This window comes from Tachyglossus aculeatus, chromosome 20, assembly GCF_015852505.1.
Source record: "Tachyglossus aculeatus isolate mTacAcu1 chromosome 20, mTacAcu1.pri, whole genome shotgun sequence".
NCBI classification, from domain to species: domain Eukaryota; kingdom Metazoa; phylum Chordata; class Mammalia; order Monotremata; family Tachyglossidae; genus Tachyglossus; species Tachyglossus aculeatus.
The window spans coordinates 6,481,008-6,498,179 of NC_052085.1; the positions used below are offsets into that span (position 1 = coordinate 6,481,008).

The 17,172-nt window shown below is 45.8% G+C and overlaps 1 protein-coding gene across 2 annotated transcripts in view; it reads right to left on the reverse strand.

The window, feature by feature from the left end:
- Positions 1-3,744: 3,744 nt before the first annotated feature.
- Positions 3,745-17,172, reverse strand: part of SMAD9 (SMAD family member 9) — a 37,155-nt gene continuing 23,727 nt past the window's right edge. For both annotated transcript variants that reach the window (XM_038761684.1, XM_038761685.1), the window contains exons 3-7: positions 14,295-14,549; positions 11,865-11,975; positions 10,661-10,882; positions 7,970-8,226; positions 3,745-3,987 (exon numbers count right to left, since the gene is read on the reverse strand). In XM_038761684.1, the coding sequence (XP_038617612.1) occupies positions 3,844-3,987; positions 7,970-8,226; positions 10,661-10,882; positions 11,865-11,975; positions 14,295-14,549 (989 nt within the window). In that variant the 3' untranslated portion in view covers positions 3,745-3,843. The remainder of the gene's footprint in view (positions 3,988-7,969; positions 8,227-10,660; positions 10,883-11,864; positions 11,976-14,294; positions 14,550-17,172) is intronic.

A 17,172-nucleotide genomic window follows, 5' to 3' on the forward strand; every position in this document is an offset into this window, starting at 1 on the left:
TAACCCTAAAGTAGCCATTGAATACTCTATTACTTCATCCTTTCTGTAATTTATTTTAATGTCTCCCCTGCTGTACTGTAAACTCTCTGAGGGCAGTTATTGCGTACACTAATTTCTATCCTACTCTCACACAGGCGGTTCCCAGCTGCTTAGTGATTAATTATTTGATCATCCCCTGGCTAAAAGGGAAGAATGATATGATCATCTGGGCAGGAAGCTGGGAAGGAAGGACCAGTCAATTAATAATTGTACAATATAAGGAAAGAGCACTGATCTTTCCACAGCTGCACAGAGAAGGAAGTAGGGACTCAAATGTAGATAGTGGGGGAAAAAGGAACATTTTTCATATACGTATTAAAAAAATAAAATCCCCCCGCTGTAACCCCTTTTTAAGTTAGGGCTCATCTAGCATTCCAGTATGAACAGATACAATTGTTCAGTTGCAGATGGAGGGTTTCAAGCTAATAGCTGGGAGGCAGCAAAGTGGTCTAGTGAAGTGGGGTCTAATCCCAGCTCCACTATTTGCCTGCTGTGTGACCTTAGGCAAGACACTTAATCTCTCTGGGCCTCCATTTCTTCATCTGTAGAGGGATAAGATAGAACAGTGCTTGGCATTCATTCATTCATTCACTCGTATTTATTGAGCGCTTACTGTGTGCAGAAGCACTGTACTAAGTGCTTGGGAAGTACAAGTTGGCAACATATTGAGACGGTCCCAAAGCGCTTAACAAATACCATCATTATTATTTCTGCTCTCTCGGCCTCTTAAATTGAGAGCAGAAATAATAATGATGGTATTTGTTAAGTGCTCTCTCAGCTCCTTAATTGAGAGCGCTGTGTGGAACAGGACTGTTTCGGATTTGAGGCACAGTGCTTTGCACATGACAAGAGCCTTATAAATACTAACAATAATGTCAAGTGGTGACATCATCACCAGTGATATTTGAGTGCTTACTGTGTGCAGCGCAGAGGACGGAGTTTTTCATTCATTCATTCATTCATTCAATCGTATTTATCGAGCGCTTATTGTGTGCAGAGCACTGTACTAAGCGCTTGGGAAGTACAAGTTGGCAACATATAGAGACGGTCCCTACCCAACAGCGGGCTCACAGTCTAGAAGGGGGAGACAGACAACAAAACAAAACATATTAACAAAATAAAATAAATACAATAAATATGTACAAGTAAAATAAATGAGTAATAATTACATACAAACATATATACAGGTGCTGGGGGTGGGGGGAGGAAGGAGAGGGCTCAGTGTTTTTCCATGTGGACTTCTCAAGACACCTCTTACCCAAATGAAAACGGGGCAGGAATCGCAGAAGATGGTGGAGCCAGGAACAGACAGACTCCAAAACCAAAAGAGGTCAGAAAGCTACCACTTTGGGTCTTTTTAGACAATTAGAAACTCTGGGGTCTCATTAGAGAGCTGGGATGATTGGGGCAGGGAATTCAGCTCAAGGAGGTGGTGTGGTGACTGCCCCAGTAATCAGCCAGGACACACACTAACACTGGAAACATTCAAACAGGATTCAAAGGAAGCAACTTGTTGATTTATTGAAGTACCTTCTGCTACATGCATAATTGCCCATCGCAACATTACAAGTCATTAAAAAACGTGTGGATTATCTTTTTGAACAGATGCAGTGCTTAGTGGGAGGGTTTCTTTTCTGTTTTTTTCTTTTTTTAACATGATTTACCTAAGGTTTGAAAATCCCCATCTTTCCTAATCGGGGAATGTGAATCAGTCTCACTGTATGATTATGGAAGTAAGAGTATTCTGTTGTTCAGTACTGCTTCTAATAATTATGGAAAACTATTAGGCTGTGATGGTTTTTCTCACGTGAAGTTAAGGGATCAGGCATGAGACAGAGGCTTCTTTCCCCTGGCCCTGACATCTTCCATCTCCCTCTCTCTCAGACATAGATGAGACATGTCTCTCTCTGAAAAACACACACACACACATATATAGTGAAGAAGTGGAGCTGGAGCAGAGGGGAGGGGACAAGAAGAAGCTGGAAAGCCAGAAGGGCCAGGGCCTAGATCCCAGACCCACCAGGAAAACTGGCCAGGGTTTAGCTACAGAGAGGGCCGGGTCTGGGGAGCAGGGAGAGTGGAACAGACAACAGGAGCCCATTTTAGGGATGGGTATAGCAGACAACTGCTCAGAGCTGCCAGCTCTGAGTCTCCAGGGCCCCGAGGGCCTCTGTGGGGACGGTAGGCACGTTTGGTCACGTCATTCCGGGGCCCACCCCTTCCAGACTTGACTGGACCGAAAGAACTACATGGAGTGGGATCACTACCCGTCCCCCTTAAGTGGCCAATCCCTTACTAGGGACTTGCCCTGGGCCATCAAACGGATGCGTGATACCGTAGCAAATCCCACATCCAGAAGGAGAACAGCGGACGTGGAGTCCCATCCTGACAAACCTGCCTCGCCCCATCTTTTGGACACGTACCCGCCACACTCTCCAAAAACGGTTCCCCAAAACTGTTCCTCTTGACTGTCCTGCATCCCCATCCCCCCAGCTCTTCACCTCAAGCTTCCCGCTGGGCCGGCCTCACCCCGCCAGTCAAAACCCCCACAAAAATCTCAAAAACCAAAAACATCCAAATGGCTGTTGCCCCTGCCATGTCTGCCCCCTGCCAGGGGGTGATTCTGGAGTGCGATAGGGAAGGAGGGTCACGAAGAAACCGACATTTCAAAGATGGGGGGGCAAATGGGAGGCATTAAGGGGGCAGGCTTTTGTGTTTAACAGGCTGAGGGGAAACAGTGTGTGGAAACTCCATCCTGCGTGCTTCGCGTGGAAGTGAAATGTGCCACGCTCTTGCGGAGCCCATAAAATCTCTAGAACAGGCTCTGAGCGATGGGGAGAGGGGCAGAAGGGCAACAGAGACAGGCCAGCCAGGGTACTTTTGCTTTGTATCAAGTAAATACCCTGGGCCAAGAAGATGGCCACCTCAATAGGGCTGAAACCCAGGGACGGGAGCTCAGGAGTCTACATTATTCTGCCCTGCCCCTAACTCATTCTATATATAAGGAATCTCCAGGGCAAACAGTCCTCTGGGAAAGAGGGCCGGGGATCTTACCATTCCCATCTGGAGGAGTCAGGATCTCATCTCTCGACTTCTGCTGCTTCTCAGACACTGGTTATTTTCTTGTCTTTTTCTTCTCTAAGATTCTTGACTCTCAAGAAAACCTTCTCAATGAAGAATCCAAATGGAACATCCCTCTGGGTTTCACAATTTGTTCTCCTTTTTCCAGTCAGTGCGCAAGCCCCCTTTTCACTGATGTCAGCACAACAATCTGGCTATGGGGACTTCAAGTTCCAAAAAAAAAAAAAAAAAAAGTGCCTCCGTGGCTAACTTTACGGAATTCATTTTCATGCTTGACTTGTCCTTGCCCGCACCACTAGAAGTGAAGTCATTTGAAATACATAACGGTCTGACTGAAGTTATTTTGACTCCGTGCCGCTGGAACTGTAAATTGGCTGCGTATTAAAAATACCCGGTGAGCCCGGTACCCAGGCGATGCCTTATAATGGATAAGACAGTCTGGAGTTGATTTTCACTGTACCCTACAAATATTATTTACAGCGGTCCCCTCCCTTTGTCCCTCAACAAAAGACACTGCTTCTTAATACAGCACAGAACACTAATTCTAACCTCGATTGTACCGACATCACTTTGACGCGAAAGCACAAAGACGTGGTGAAAAAAATACAGACAGGACACTGTACGAACACTTAGAAACTTCAGTTAATTGCACATTTGAAACGATATAAGCCACCGCCTGCAATAGCATCTATTCTCTAAAGGGGGGAAAGGGAGAGAGGAGTGCTAAGAGACGGACGAGATGGGGTTATGGGGTGAGCCCATCTGCGTTAGGACTTTGTCCAGCCACTGCAAGGGTCCGTGCAGATGAATCTCAATCCAGCAAGGAGTGCTGGTTACGTCTTGGCGATGATACTCTGCTCCCCAGCCCTGGAAGATAGGGAATCACACCAAAGTCTGGTCAGTAATAATAATAATAATAACTGTGGTATTTGTTAAGCCCTTACTATGTGCCAGGCACAGTTTCTAAGCCCCGGGGTGGATACAAGCCAGTCGGATTGAATGCAGTCCCTGGCCCACGTGGGGCTCACAGTCTCAATCTCCATTTTACAGACGAGGTAACTGAGGCCCGGAGAAGTGAAGTGACTTGGCCAAGGTCACACAGCCGACAAGTGGCGGAGCCGGGATTCGAACGCATGACCTTCTGGCTCCCAAGCCCGGGCTTTATCCACTGTGCCACGCTGCTTCTCCAGTAGGCTGAAAACATTCCAACTTACTGGTGATGATGACGACACAGCGATTTTCACACCACAGGTCCACGGCTTCCCGGCCACTGGTAATATTTTGGATGCCGTTTTGGCTATTCCAGTATCAAGTATGGTTTTGGTTTTGTTCTGTCTCCCCCTTCTAGACTGTGAGCCCACTGCTGGGTAGGGACCGTCTCTATATGTTGCCAACTTGTACTTCCCAAGTGCTTAGTACAGTGCTCTGCACACAGTAAGCGCTCAATAAATACGATTGATTGACTGATTGATTGAGTATGCAGGAACCACTGATTTGGGGGACACCGACAATCCGGCTCCTTGTTCTTCCAAATTGCCTGCACTCTTGCTCACTTCCTGTGATTCCCACCCCTTCCCCTAGCCTCCATTCCCCCCTTTCTCCATCCTTTCAGTTTCTCACTTTCAAGATCCAGACACGATGCTCCACGTTTTTTCCTCTCAATCTTTGGGGACTTTTGCATTTGGCAGAAAGTTCTGGCAACGTTTGCATTTTGCAAAAAGTTTTTAAGGTCACATCTCCTTCAAGGGGCCTTCCCCGATTAAACCCTCATTTCCCCAGCTCCCTCTCCCTTCTGTATCATCTAAGCATCTAAATCTGTGACTTCAGGGCATTTGATATTGGTCCACCCTCAGCCCCAACTGCGCTTATGTACATATCTGTAAATTAAATATTATAAATTATTTATTTATATTGACTTCTGTCTCCCCGTCTAGACTACAAGCTCACTGTGGGCAAGGAACGTGTCTACCAACTCTGTCGTACTGAACCCTCCCAAGCGTTTAGTACAGTGCTCTGCACATGATAAGCGCTCAATAAAAACCACTGATGATGATGCCCTTAATCACCACCTCTAAGTAACAAGACGGCACGGATAGTTTTATAACCTAGAACTTACTGCAATTTTTCTGGTCTTATTTGTACTTTTATAACAAAATAACATGTAAATTCATGTTTGCTGTCTCAAACCTCCTTAACCTCTAGTCATTAGGCTCTTACCACCCAACCTCTCACCCCTATTATCCCATAAGCCTGTAGTGTTTTCCACCACAGATTTACCAAACAAGGGGGCTTTCAGGAGCCCAATCCAGGGTCGGTGATAGAGATCAACCTTGGATTTAGGCTCAGTGGAACGAGCCCGGGCTTTGGAGTCAGAGGTCATGGGTTCGAATCCCAGCTCCACCACACGTCTGCTGTGTGACCTTAGGCAAGTCACTTAACTTCTCTGAGCCTCAGTTATCTCAACTGTAAAATGGGAATTAAGACTGTGAGCCCTACATGGGACGACCTGATCACCTTGTATCCCCCAGTGCTTAAAAGAGTGCTTTGCACATAGTAAGCAATTAACAAATGCCATTATTATTATTATTATTATTTAGTAGTTGAGAGATCAGCACCCTAATCAAGTAGCCGTCTTCACCATGGGCAGAGTTGCTTTTCTAAAAGGACAGAACCATGTTTAAAATAGCGACTTGGATGAAGACATCTGAATTGGGGATCTGCAAAGTCAGTTAGAATGACAGAAGCAGTGTGACCTAGTGGAAAGAGCACTGGCCTGGGAGTTTTAATCCCGCCTCGGCCACTTCTCTGCTGGGTGACCTTGGGCAAGTCACTTTACTTCTCTGTGCCCCAGTTACCTCATCTGCAAAATGGAGATTAAGTCTGTGAGCCGCATGTGGGACATGGACTGTGTTAAACCTCATTAGCTTGTATCTATCCCAGCACTTAGTACAGCGCCTAGAACACCATAAGCACTTAAATACCATTAAAAAATAACATTTAATACTTGGTCTTTCAGAAGCAAACAATCTAGGTAGTGAATTACCTGCTGTTTCTCCCCCTGTGCTTTGCCATTTAAGGGCTTAGCATCTCCTCCTGGGAAGATGGTTTCAAACCAATCACTTTTACTACTTCAGAGCCAACTTAATAGAAGGTTCACTACTAGAAAAAGTAGAATCTTTTTGGCTCAAACAGTATTTTTTCATTTTAAATTCCCCCTTCTCTCCTTGATCCTACCGCCATTACCGCCCCCTCTCCATCCCCCCCGCCTTACCTCCTTCCCTTCCCCACAGCACCTGTATATATGTATATATGTCTGTACGTATTTATTACTCTATTTATTTATTTATTTTACTTGTACATATCTATTCTATTTATTTTATTTTGTTGATATGTTTTCTTTTGTTCTCTGTCTCCCCCTTCTAGACTGTGAGCCCACTGTTGGGTAGGGACCGTCTCTATATGTTGCCAACTTGTACTTCCCAAGCGCTTAGTACAGTGCTCTGCACACAGTAAGCGCTCAATAAATACAATTGATTGATTGATTATTAACAATCAGGAGATTCCTGGGGCTTAAGTACCTAGGATGTTTTTTTTTTAATGCTGCTGTATCTGGAAAGGATTTTAGACAAAAATGTTCTAGTCAGCCCGATGTGATTATTATGCCATTTTTCAAATGCAAAAGTTACATGGAAAGAAACTCAAAATCGTAGTTCACCATATTAAGCTGTGGAAATCAGATTAAAACTCTGAACAGTGCACGCCCTTCATTAAAGTGTGCAGCATTAATTTCAGTTTTTTGTTAAGGGAAAGAAGAGCAGCTTTTTTGGGAAGAGCAATAGCAACAACAGTGAATAATACTGGTTATTAAATGGGAATGGATCGCTTTCTCCTGGCCACCACGCAAGGGCTGGAAAACGGAAAACATTTCCTGATAGATTCATTTTAGACTGAAAAATGCTATTGAAGGGCCTACCTTTTGTCAGGAGCAGGTCACGTCACTTTTCTGTGCCTCAGTTTCCTCATCTGTAAAAATCTGTTCTCTCTTCTATTTGAACGGTGAGCCTCATGAAGGACAGGGACTGTGTCTAACCTGATAATCCCTTATCTACCCCAGTGTTTAGTACAGTGTTTGGCTCATAGAAGGCGCTTTAATATCACACTTATCATTATAATTAGAATGTAAGATACTTGAGGACAGGGAAAGCATCATTTCTCTGTATCATGCTATTCCAAGCATTTAGTACAGGAGCACATCTAGACTGTGAGCCCACTGTTGGGTAGGGACTGTCTCTATCTGTTGCCGACTTGTACTTCCCAAGCGCTTAGTACAGTGCTCTGCACACAGTAAGCGCTCAATAAATACGATTGATTGATTGATTGATTGAGCACTTAATAAATACTTTTACTGCTACTACTGCATACTTTGTTGCTCTCTTCTGATGAGAAGGCTGGCCACAAAAAATCCCAGGAGAAACTCCAGCTGTCAAGAGGGGATTTTTTGCTCATTTCACAGTCGACAACTACAAAGAAAGTACAGCAGTCGGCACACGGTAAGCGCTTAACAAGTACCAGCAGCGTGGCTCAGTGGAAAGAGCACGGGCTTTGGAGTCAGAGGTCATGGGTTCAAATCCCAGCTCTGCCAATTAGCTGTGTGACTCGGGGCAAGTCACTTAACTTCTCTGTGCCTCAGTTTCCTCATCTGTAAAATGGGGGTTAAGACTGTGAGCCCCACGTGGAACAACCTGATGACCTTGTAACCTTCCCAGCGCTTAGAATGGTGCTTTGCACATAGTAAGCGCTTAATACATGCCATCATGACCAGAAAAGCAACCAAGAAAGACATCCTTACTTTGACAAAGCTCATTCGGATGGTGCACATCTTGGTCAGCTCATAGACCACCTCAAAGCCGTGGTTCACGGACTGCGCCAGGAGCTGGGCGAAGAGCTGGTTGTTGAAAATCTTGAGGCTGCAGCCGCTGGGGATCTTGCACACCGTGGCCGGGTGGAAGCCGTGTTGATAGTTGCAGTTTCGGCTCTGGACGAAGATGCTGCTGTCGCTCACGCACTCCGCGTACACTTCTCCCCCAACGTAGTAGAGGTGGACGCCTGGGAAGGCATAGACATGCATCAGGTGAACCAAACCCCAAAAGCACTTTTTCGGGAAAGATTTTACAAAGGATTCCTTTGTGAGGGACGCAAATCGATTCTGTTGTTATTGTTCTGGCAATTTAGTCGGTGTTTCCCACGTGCCAAAGTACTGCGCTAAGGGCTGGCGTGCAGCTGAGAAGCAGTGTTCTTATTCCAGCTCTGCCACTTGTCTGCTGGGTGACCTTGGGCAAGTTGCTTCACTTCTCTGTGCCTCAGTTCCCTCATCTGTAAAATGGGGGTTAAGACTGTGAGCCCTATGTGGGACAGGGACTGTGTCCAACCTGATTAGCTTGTATCTGACCCAGTGCTTAGAACAGTGCCTGGCACACAGTAATAACATAAACTCCACGATTATTATTACTACACTCTCTAGACTGGAATCTCTTTGTGGAGAGGGAACATATCTACCAAACCTGTTATAATGTACCCTACCAAGCACTTAGTACAGAGCCCTACACACAGTAAGTGCTCAATAACTACGACTGATCGATATAAGATAGTCAGAGCAGACACATTCCCGGTCCCACATGGGGATCTTGGTCTAAGAGGCAGGGAGAGCAGATGTCATTTCCATTTTACAGATGAGGAAACTGAGGCTCAGAGAGGTTACGTTACTTCCTTGCCCATGGTCGCATGCAGGTAATTGGAAGAGATGGGATTACAACATGGGTCTCCCCTGACTCCAAATCCATTGCTCTTTCCAATCAGCGTGGCTCAGTGGAAAGAGCACGGGCTTTGGAGTCAGAGGCCATGGGTTCAAATCCTGGCTCCGCCACTTGTCAGCTGTGTGACTTTGGGCAAGTCACTTCACTTCTCTGGGCCTCAGTTCCCTCATCTGTAAAATGGGGGTGAAGACTGTGAGCCCCTCGTGGGACAACCTGATTACCTTGTATCTACCCCAGCGCTTAGAACAGTGCTTTGCACATAGTAAGCGCTTAACAAATACCAACATTATTATTATTATTATTATTATTAGTCCACACTGCCTCTGGTTTTTTTTTTCATGTGTCATGTAGTTTTTGAAAAAAATGGTATAGTTGGATCAAAAATGATTTAATGAAAAAGCAACATACCTAGGCGTAAAATAAAGTTTTCAGAAGATTGTACAGACTGGAATTCAAATTTATACTTTTTAAATGTTTATCCGTTCTAGCAGTGATGGTAGGTGGCAACTAGCAGATGTGAACTGCAATAACAACCACATTTCAAAGACATTTAAAAGCAGAGTGGTGTGGTCTAGTAGAAAGAACCCAGGCCTACGAGAGGACTTGGGTTCTAATCCCACTCTTCCAGTTGCCCACAGTGTGACTCTGGGCAAGTTGCTTCTCTGTAAAATCAGTTTCCTCATCTGTAAAATGGTGATTCAATACCTTTTCCTCCCTCCTACTTAGACTGTGAGTCTTATGTGGGACAGGGACTTGTATCTAGCTACCCCAGCACTTACAACAGCGCTTGACACACAGTAAGCTCATAACAAATCTAATATTAACAACTGAAAGGATAACAGTTGACCAGCTACAAAACAATGGCCCTGTTTGTTCTGGAGGGTTTAAAATGATTTCAGATGAAGTAAAACGTTTAGCAAAGAGAAGCTATTGACTAGACACCTGCAAACATACAGAATAAACATCTGTGAGCTATACTGTAAACTGCTTGGGATCATCCACGTTGTGGATTACCCATTGCCCTTCCCACTTGTGCCTGAACTGGGTTGTGAGCCTCCGTCAACAGCTCCTGTGGCAATGACTTAACTTCTGTGGCACTGGAACACCACTGGCACTATCATCCATTCCTCTGCACTAGCTCTCCATCCCGAGGCTTTGTTCATCATTCTCCCTGCTTTTACCCACCTCCCTTCTTGTAATGAGTCGGCAGCATTTTGCAGCACTGCCTGAGATGGGAGGAACAATTATTATGCCCATTTTACAGACAGACTAATCGACGCACAAGAAATTAAGCGACGGGCTGAATGCTCATGCAGTTTCAAGTGGAAGAAACCAGATCGGAATTCTCCTCTCCTGATTCCCAATCCTATGTCTGCTACACAGGCTCTAATGTCAGGATGTAGCAATCCTGTAAGGTTTTTGTTTTGTTTTTAATGGTCTTTGCTAAGTGCTTACTGTGTGCCAGGCACTGTACTAAGCACTGGGGTAGATTCAAGTTCATCAGGTTAGAATCAGTCTAACTTGGAACTCACACGGAACTCACCATCTTAAGCCCATTTTACAGATGAGTTACCTGAGGCACAGAGAAGTTAAGTGACTTGCCCAAGGTCACAGAACAGGCAAATGGGGGGGCCCGGGATTAGAATCACGGTCCTCCTACTCCCAGGCCTTCTGCTTCTCAGTTTCCAGTTTCTCTCTTATACAGATGACCACAAGTTTACTCTTACCCTTTCCTATGTGCCTCCTGGTGTTTTCTATGGTTGAGTTTCTGTTTACATTAGAAAGAAGTCCAAGACAGAACCTATTCCTGTTATTTGAAGGATCCGTGAATCCATCTACGAGGACGCTTCGAGACGAGGCTTGGAAAGTCTCCCCTACTCGGTTGTTCAGTTCATAGTAGGCAACAGAGCACCAGTGCTGTGGTTCTTCATAACACACAGGCCGAAAATCTGAGGGAAAGCACATCACAGGGCATATCAGGCGCTGAAAATACCTTCCCCTGAGCCATGATTAACCATATATACCTTGACCTCTGCCAAATCCCTCCCGGAGCCATGTGCACTTGGGTCTCGTGTTCCCTTGGAACGGGTGCTAACTATTTGCTGGGCAAATTCTGCTGCTGTGCACTTTCTCTGGTTTCACCATTTCACAGGAGATCGTGTATGCTGAATGATCACTTCCTGAATAATTATGGGCCCCGTCCACATCATTATAACAGCTAGAGATGAGCCAACTGACCAAAAAAATATCTTCAGAGGCCTGGCATCTTGAAGGAAACCAAGTCCTTTCTCGTGGTGAGAGCTGAAATGCCAAAACGTCATGAAAACAACTGCCCTCCCTGACGGGCTTTTTTCTTTTTCTTTTGTTCATCATGGTAATGCACAAAATCTTAGCTCCGATCGAGTAAACCACTGACTTCAAAATGGGCTCCGGGAAGTGATATGTGAGGGGCACAGATGGGCCAAGACCTGACAAGAGAAACTGTAAGCTCCTTATGGGCAGCGGACGTGCCTACCAACTCTGTTTTATTGTTCTCACCCAAGCGCTTAGTACAGTGCTCTGGACACAGTAAGCACTCAATAAATACGACTGATCGATTGACTGATGTGGTTTTTGCAAATTTCATTGTCTGCCCCTCCCTCGAATACTTTCTGCTAGACTGTGAGCTCCCTGAGGACAGAAATTGTGTCTTCTAACTGCCATACTCTCCCAAGCACTTCACAGGACAGAGGAATAAGGTGATACCAAACCAATTCTCTCTCCTTCTCAGGGGCCAGCAGCTTCAGAGGCTAGTAGAAGAAAAAAAAAGAACCCTAAAGATATTTCATCCTACAACTTAAAAGGCCATTAAATTGCAACCTTTTGATTCCTTTGGATGATGAAGGACTTTCAGAAAAGTAGCCCTGGTTTAACTCATCATGCGCGGATTACCTCCATTGGGCAATGAGAGCACTAAGTGACTGTCTGCTGTCGGATCTAGAGTCCGCCCAATCTGGTTTCCTGGTGTTTCTGTCGTATGGTAAGGCGGCGGGGGTGTATCGACTACAAGAGAACGATAAAACACAAGGAAGATCAGCCAAATCGGGAAATTCAAGGAGATGGGCACATCCAAACTTCCGCAGGGTAGTTTAGATCATCAACCCTGAGGATAGTGGCATTTCAGGACTGATGCTATTCTGAGAGACAAATTTATTAAGCTGTTACTTTATTATAATAATAATTATTATGGTATGTTAAGCACTTACTATGTGCCGGGCACTGTACTAAGTGCTGGGGTAGACAGAAGCAAATCATGTTGGACACAGTCCCTGTCCCACGTGGGGCCCACAGTCTCACTCCCCATTTTCCAGATGAGGTAACTGAAGCCCAGAGAAGTGAAGTGACTTGCCCAAAGTCACACAGCAGACAAGCGGTAGAGCCAGGATTAGAACCCATGACCTTCTGACTCCCAAGCCCGTGCTCGCTCCAATAAGCCATGCTGCTTCCCTATATGCCAAACACTGTTTTAAGCGCTGGGTTAGAAACAAGGCCATCAGGTCAGACAGAGTCCCTGTCCTACATGGGGCTCCCAGCATAAATACGAGGGAATAGAACTGAATCCCCATTTTACAAATGAGGAAACTGAGGCAGAGAAAACTTAAGAGACTTGCCCAAGGTCACAAAGCAGGCAAGTGGCAGAGCCAGGAATAGAGCCCAGCTCCTCCGTCTCTCAAGCCCGTGCTCTTGCCACTAAACCACTGGGTTATTCTTGGATCTTTTGTTAGCAATGAGGAAGGTTCTCGTTCTGTTTATCGGGCAGTGACATACCTGCTGAAATGACAGGAGGCCCAGTGCTCAAAGAATAAGAATAAGAATAATAATTGTTGTATTTGATAAGCACTGACTACACAGCACAAGATTTGGCCTTTCAGGTGAGTTCTCCCCTTGGCTCCCACGATTATCAAGCACCCGTCCCTTAATGTGAAGCCACAAGAATTCTCTCTCCTCCCTTCCAGAGAAGTGTTGGCCCAGACCAATGGCCCATCCTATCCCAACCCTGGCCTCGAAGGATGCACGGAGGTGATAGTTTCCTCCCTTCACATTTATTCCCAGGTATCTTCTAAAATCCCTACTTTAACCCTCGAGTAATTCACCCCGTCACCACCCATCATGTCTTTGTGAATTTAAATGACATCTCCCACTGGGAACCCTTTCCATACTGACGGGTTCTAACCTTTTCAGACTGAGCAAAAGTGTCACAATTTGTTCGGCTCTCAGTGACCCTCAAATAAAAGGTGTTTTGCATATGAAAGAAAATTACATCAGGCCCCGCCCCTCCACAATCTCCACGGTTTTCAGAGAACACCTTAGCCCATGACAACCATAGCAGCATGGCTCAGTGGAAAGAGCACGGGCTTTGGAGTCAGGGATCATGGGTTCGACTCCTGGCTCTGCCAATTGTCAGCTGTGTGACTTCGGGCAAGTCACTTAACTTCCCAAGCGCTTAGTACAGTGCTCTGCACACAGTAAGCGCTCAATAAATACGATTGATTGATTGATTCTCTGTGCCTCAGTTCCCTCATCTGTAAAATGGGGATTAAGACTGTGAGTCCCCCGTGGAACAACCTATCTCCTTGTAACCTCCCCACCGCTTAGAACAGTGCTTTGCACATAGTAAGTGCTTAATAAATATCATTATTATTCTTATTATTATTTTCAAAATGCTTAAAACAATTCAAATCAACGGTATTTATTGAGTGCTTGTTATGAGGATGAGGACGATGGTATTTACTCATCAGAGAGTCCACTGGGGATTTCGGCTCAGGAAACGTACCCCGATCCCAAGCTTCAGTCGGACACCTCAAGCTGCGCCCCGTTCATAGCCCCGTCTGCGTAAAGAGTTGCAAGAATAAATCCACCGGGAGGTCTCGTGGTCCCTGCCATGGTGCCAGGGGGAGGAGGAGGAGGAGGACTAGGTTAACCCAGAATCTTCCAGGGAGCACTGGTTGGCCTCCTTGACTTTCTGCCACAGGGCTTTTCTATCTGAGAGGGGGGCCAGGGCTCATTTTAACACAGCAGGGAACCCAGCCTCAGTTGATGGTGAGTGGACTCTCCGGGTGCAGTCAAACAGAAGCCCAGGGGCATGGGAGAATCTAGAAAGTTGGAGATGGAAGGGATGTCTCCAACCTGTGCCTTCCAAGACACCAAGCGAACAATGCACAGCTACACCTGGGACAGTAAACTGTAAAACGGGACTTAAGAGTGTGAGCCCGATGTTGGACAGGGACCGGGTCCAACCTGATTAACTTATATCTACCCCAGTGCTCGGCACATAGTAAGTGCTTAACAAGTATTATTATTATTAGTATCACTCGGTCTGACCTGTCGGCTGATAGGGACTTCCAGGGCCAGAGCTTCCTGGGGAGTTTGAGTAGCTGATGGTGCTGGGTGACTGGATGAACATATGGCCGGGAGAGGAGGAGAAGGCGGAGCCCGGAGGCTGCTGGAAGGACTCGGGGTAGGTGGCGTTGTGTGGCATCAGGGGCTCGCTGTGCAGGGACGTGTTCCGAAACTTGGCCAGGAGGCTGAGCTGGGGGTTGAACTCGCTGTGTCTTGGGACCAGCACGGGTGGCAGCACTAGGAGACAAAAAGACAGGCAGCCCCTGGAGTTACAGCTCACCGTCGCTCTCTTTTACCAAGTGGTAAAACAGCAACTGATTGGGTTGGAGGGGGAGATGGGAAGGAGGAGAGATGAGGGAGGGAGGAGGAGGGAAGAGAGGAGGGAGAGGAGAGAGGAGGAGGAAAGGAAGGAGGAGGAGGAGGAGGAGAAGGAAAAGAAAGAGGAGGAGGAAGAAGAGGAAAAGGTATTTATTAAGCACTAGCCACTGAGAGAGACATGATCTAACCAGATCAAAGTCTCCGTCCCACAGAGAGCTCACTATCTAAGACAGAGGAAGAGCGGGTGTCTTATTCCCATTTTTTAGTTGAAGAAACGGTAGCACAGAGAGGTTAAGTGACTTGCCCAAGGTCACACAGAAGGCGAGAGGTGGAGCTGGGATTCAAACCCAGGTCTCCTGACAACTCCCAGTCTCACGCCCTTTCCACCAGGCCGTAATGCTGCCCAAATAGCATCTTTCCCTCTGGGGACCACCCAAGTCCTGTGGGCTACCGTCTCCCAGCTTCTCACCTCAACAGCTGGCTTTCTGCAGCAGTGCTGAAATAAGAACGACCCACCTGCTTGGACAGAAAGTGTTTAATCTCTTAAATAAGACATTTCGATGACTTAATTACTAATCAGCCCATGATCACACAACTGGTATGCCATATATATTTGGAATCTTGTTTTTCTTTAGATGCTGGCAATCACCTGCCACTTGCCATGTGACTTGAATACAGTCTTCCCTTTCTACAACTGGAGCAGAAGGGGCTGCTTAGACAGAGAAGCAGCATGGTGGAGTGGATAGAGCACGGGTGTGGGAGACAGCATGTTATGGGTTCTAACCCCGGACCGCCACTTGTCTGCTGTGTGACCTTGAGCAAGTCACTTCACTTCTCCGGGCCTCAATGATCTCATCTGTAAAATGGGGATTGAAACTGTGAGCCCTATGTGGGACAGGGGCTGTGTCCAACACGATATGCTTGTATCCAACCCAGCGCTTAGTACAGTGCCTGGTACATAGTTAGTACTTAACAAATACCATAATAATAATAATAATAATAATAATAATAATGATAATAATTGATATTATTACTAATTGACATCAATGAGGTCTCCCATCAGGAACCTGAAAATATGGGACCAAAAACTGCACGGAAGAATTGATTACAGAGCTTGTGGCTTGTGGAGTGCCGCTCACAATAATCATCCCTACCAGTTTTTGTTTTTTTAATGGTATCTGTTACGCACTTACTATTTGCCAAGCACTGTTCTAAGCACAGGGGATGTTGCAAGGTCATCAGGTCGGACACGGCCCCTGTCCCGCATAGGGCTCACGGTAAGTAGGATGGAGAACAGGTATTTAATCTTCATTTCACGGTTGAGGAAACTGAGGCACAGAGAAGTTAAGTAGTGACTTGCGCAAGGTCACACAGCAAGCAATTGGCAGAGCCAGGATTAGAACCCAGATTTTGTGCTCTTTCCATTAGGCCACACTGCTTCTCAGACAGTTGTATTGGGGTCCCAGGTACAAAGAACAAGAAGGGGTGCCACACATTGTCAAATGCTTATCCAGTCTTTGCTCCCATTAGCCAGCTCCCAGCAGATCCGGGTATAGTACCTAGATCTCCTGATTTCCAGAGCTTCCCGCTGGACAAACAACAGGGCCGGATGCTTAACAGACCTGAAACAAAGTGGGCCTAACCCCTCCTTTTAGGCTCTCTCTCTCTTTCCTCTCATCTGTAATTTCCAAAGTGTTTTGCCTGGAAATAATTCAACTTCAATACAGCAGAATAGTGAAATATCTGCACTTGGGCCCTGGTTAGTAGAGTTCCACGACGAAGGATGTGAAAGATGAACACTCTTGTCTCTCTGGCTTTCCCTGAAAAAGCTAAAATGGTTGGGTCTGATAACTCCTAGAATCCACCATTCTCCTGGCATTCGAGGGCTCCCGTGGATTACAATAAGACTCTTCTCAGTTGAGTTCCTGGACCACAGCACCGTGATTCGATTTCACCATTAGCCAGTCACCATTACAGGACTTTTTTCCCTTCGGTGAAAACAGGCATTTCTTATTCCTTTACCATCCACCCTGAAGCACAACAAATTCAAAATATTAGGAATTCTTTAAACAGACAGGCGGTAGTATAAACAAGAATAACCCCCCTTCTTTTCTCCAACCAGCAGTTTTGTGAACATTTCAGTCTGAAGAGAACTCCAAAAAAAAGCCATTAAGTGGTGAACCCTAAGATGGCTCCTTATGTACCCAATTGTTCAATAAAGACTAATTGGAATGGCAACTAGCTATAAGTTAAACTGGAAACATTCTTTTCTAGTGACATATTTCTCCACAATATTGGTTACAGAATGCAAACAAATGTGTTCATGTCCGTACCAACAAAGGTGTATTTTCCCAAGCATTCTGACTCTTAAATCCCGGATGCTAAGGTGTAGTAAGGCTTGAGACTTTTGTGGGATTTCATGTTTATCTGTTATTTGTCCTACAAGGAGAAATGATAAAGTGCCATCTTGAGTTTCTAAGATGCAATCTACTTCAGAGCACAGAGGACCTTATCCGTAATTCTATAATCTAGGGATTGAGAA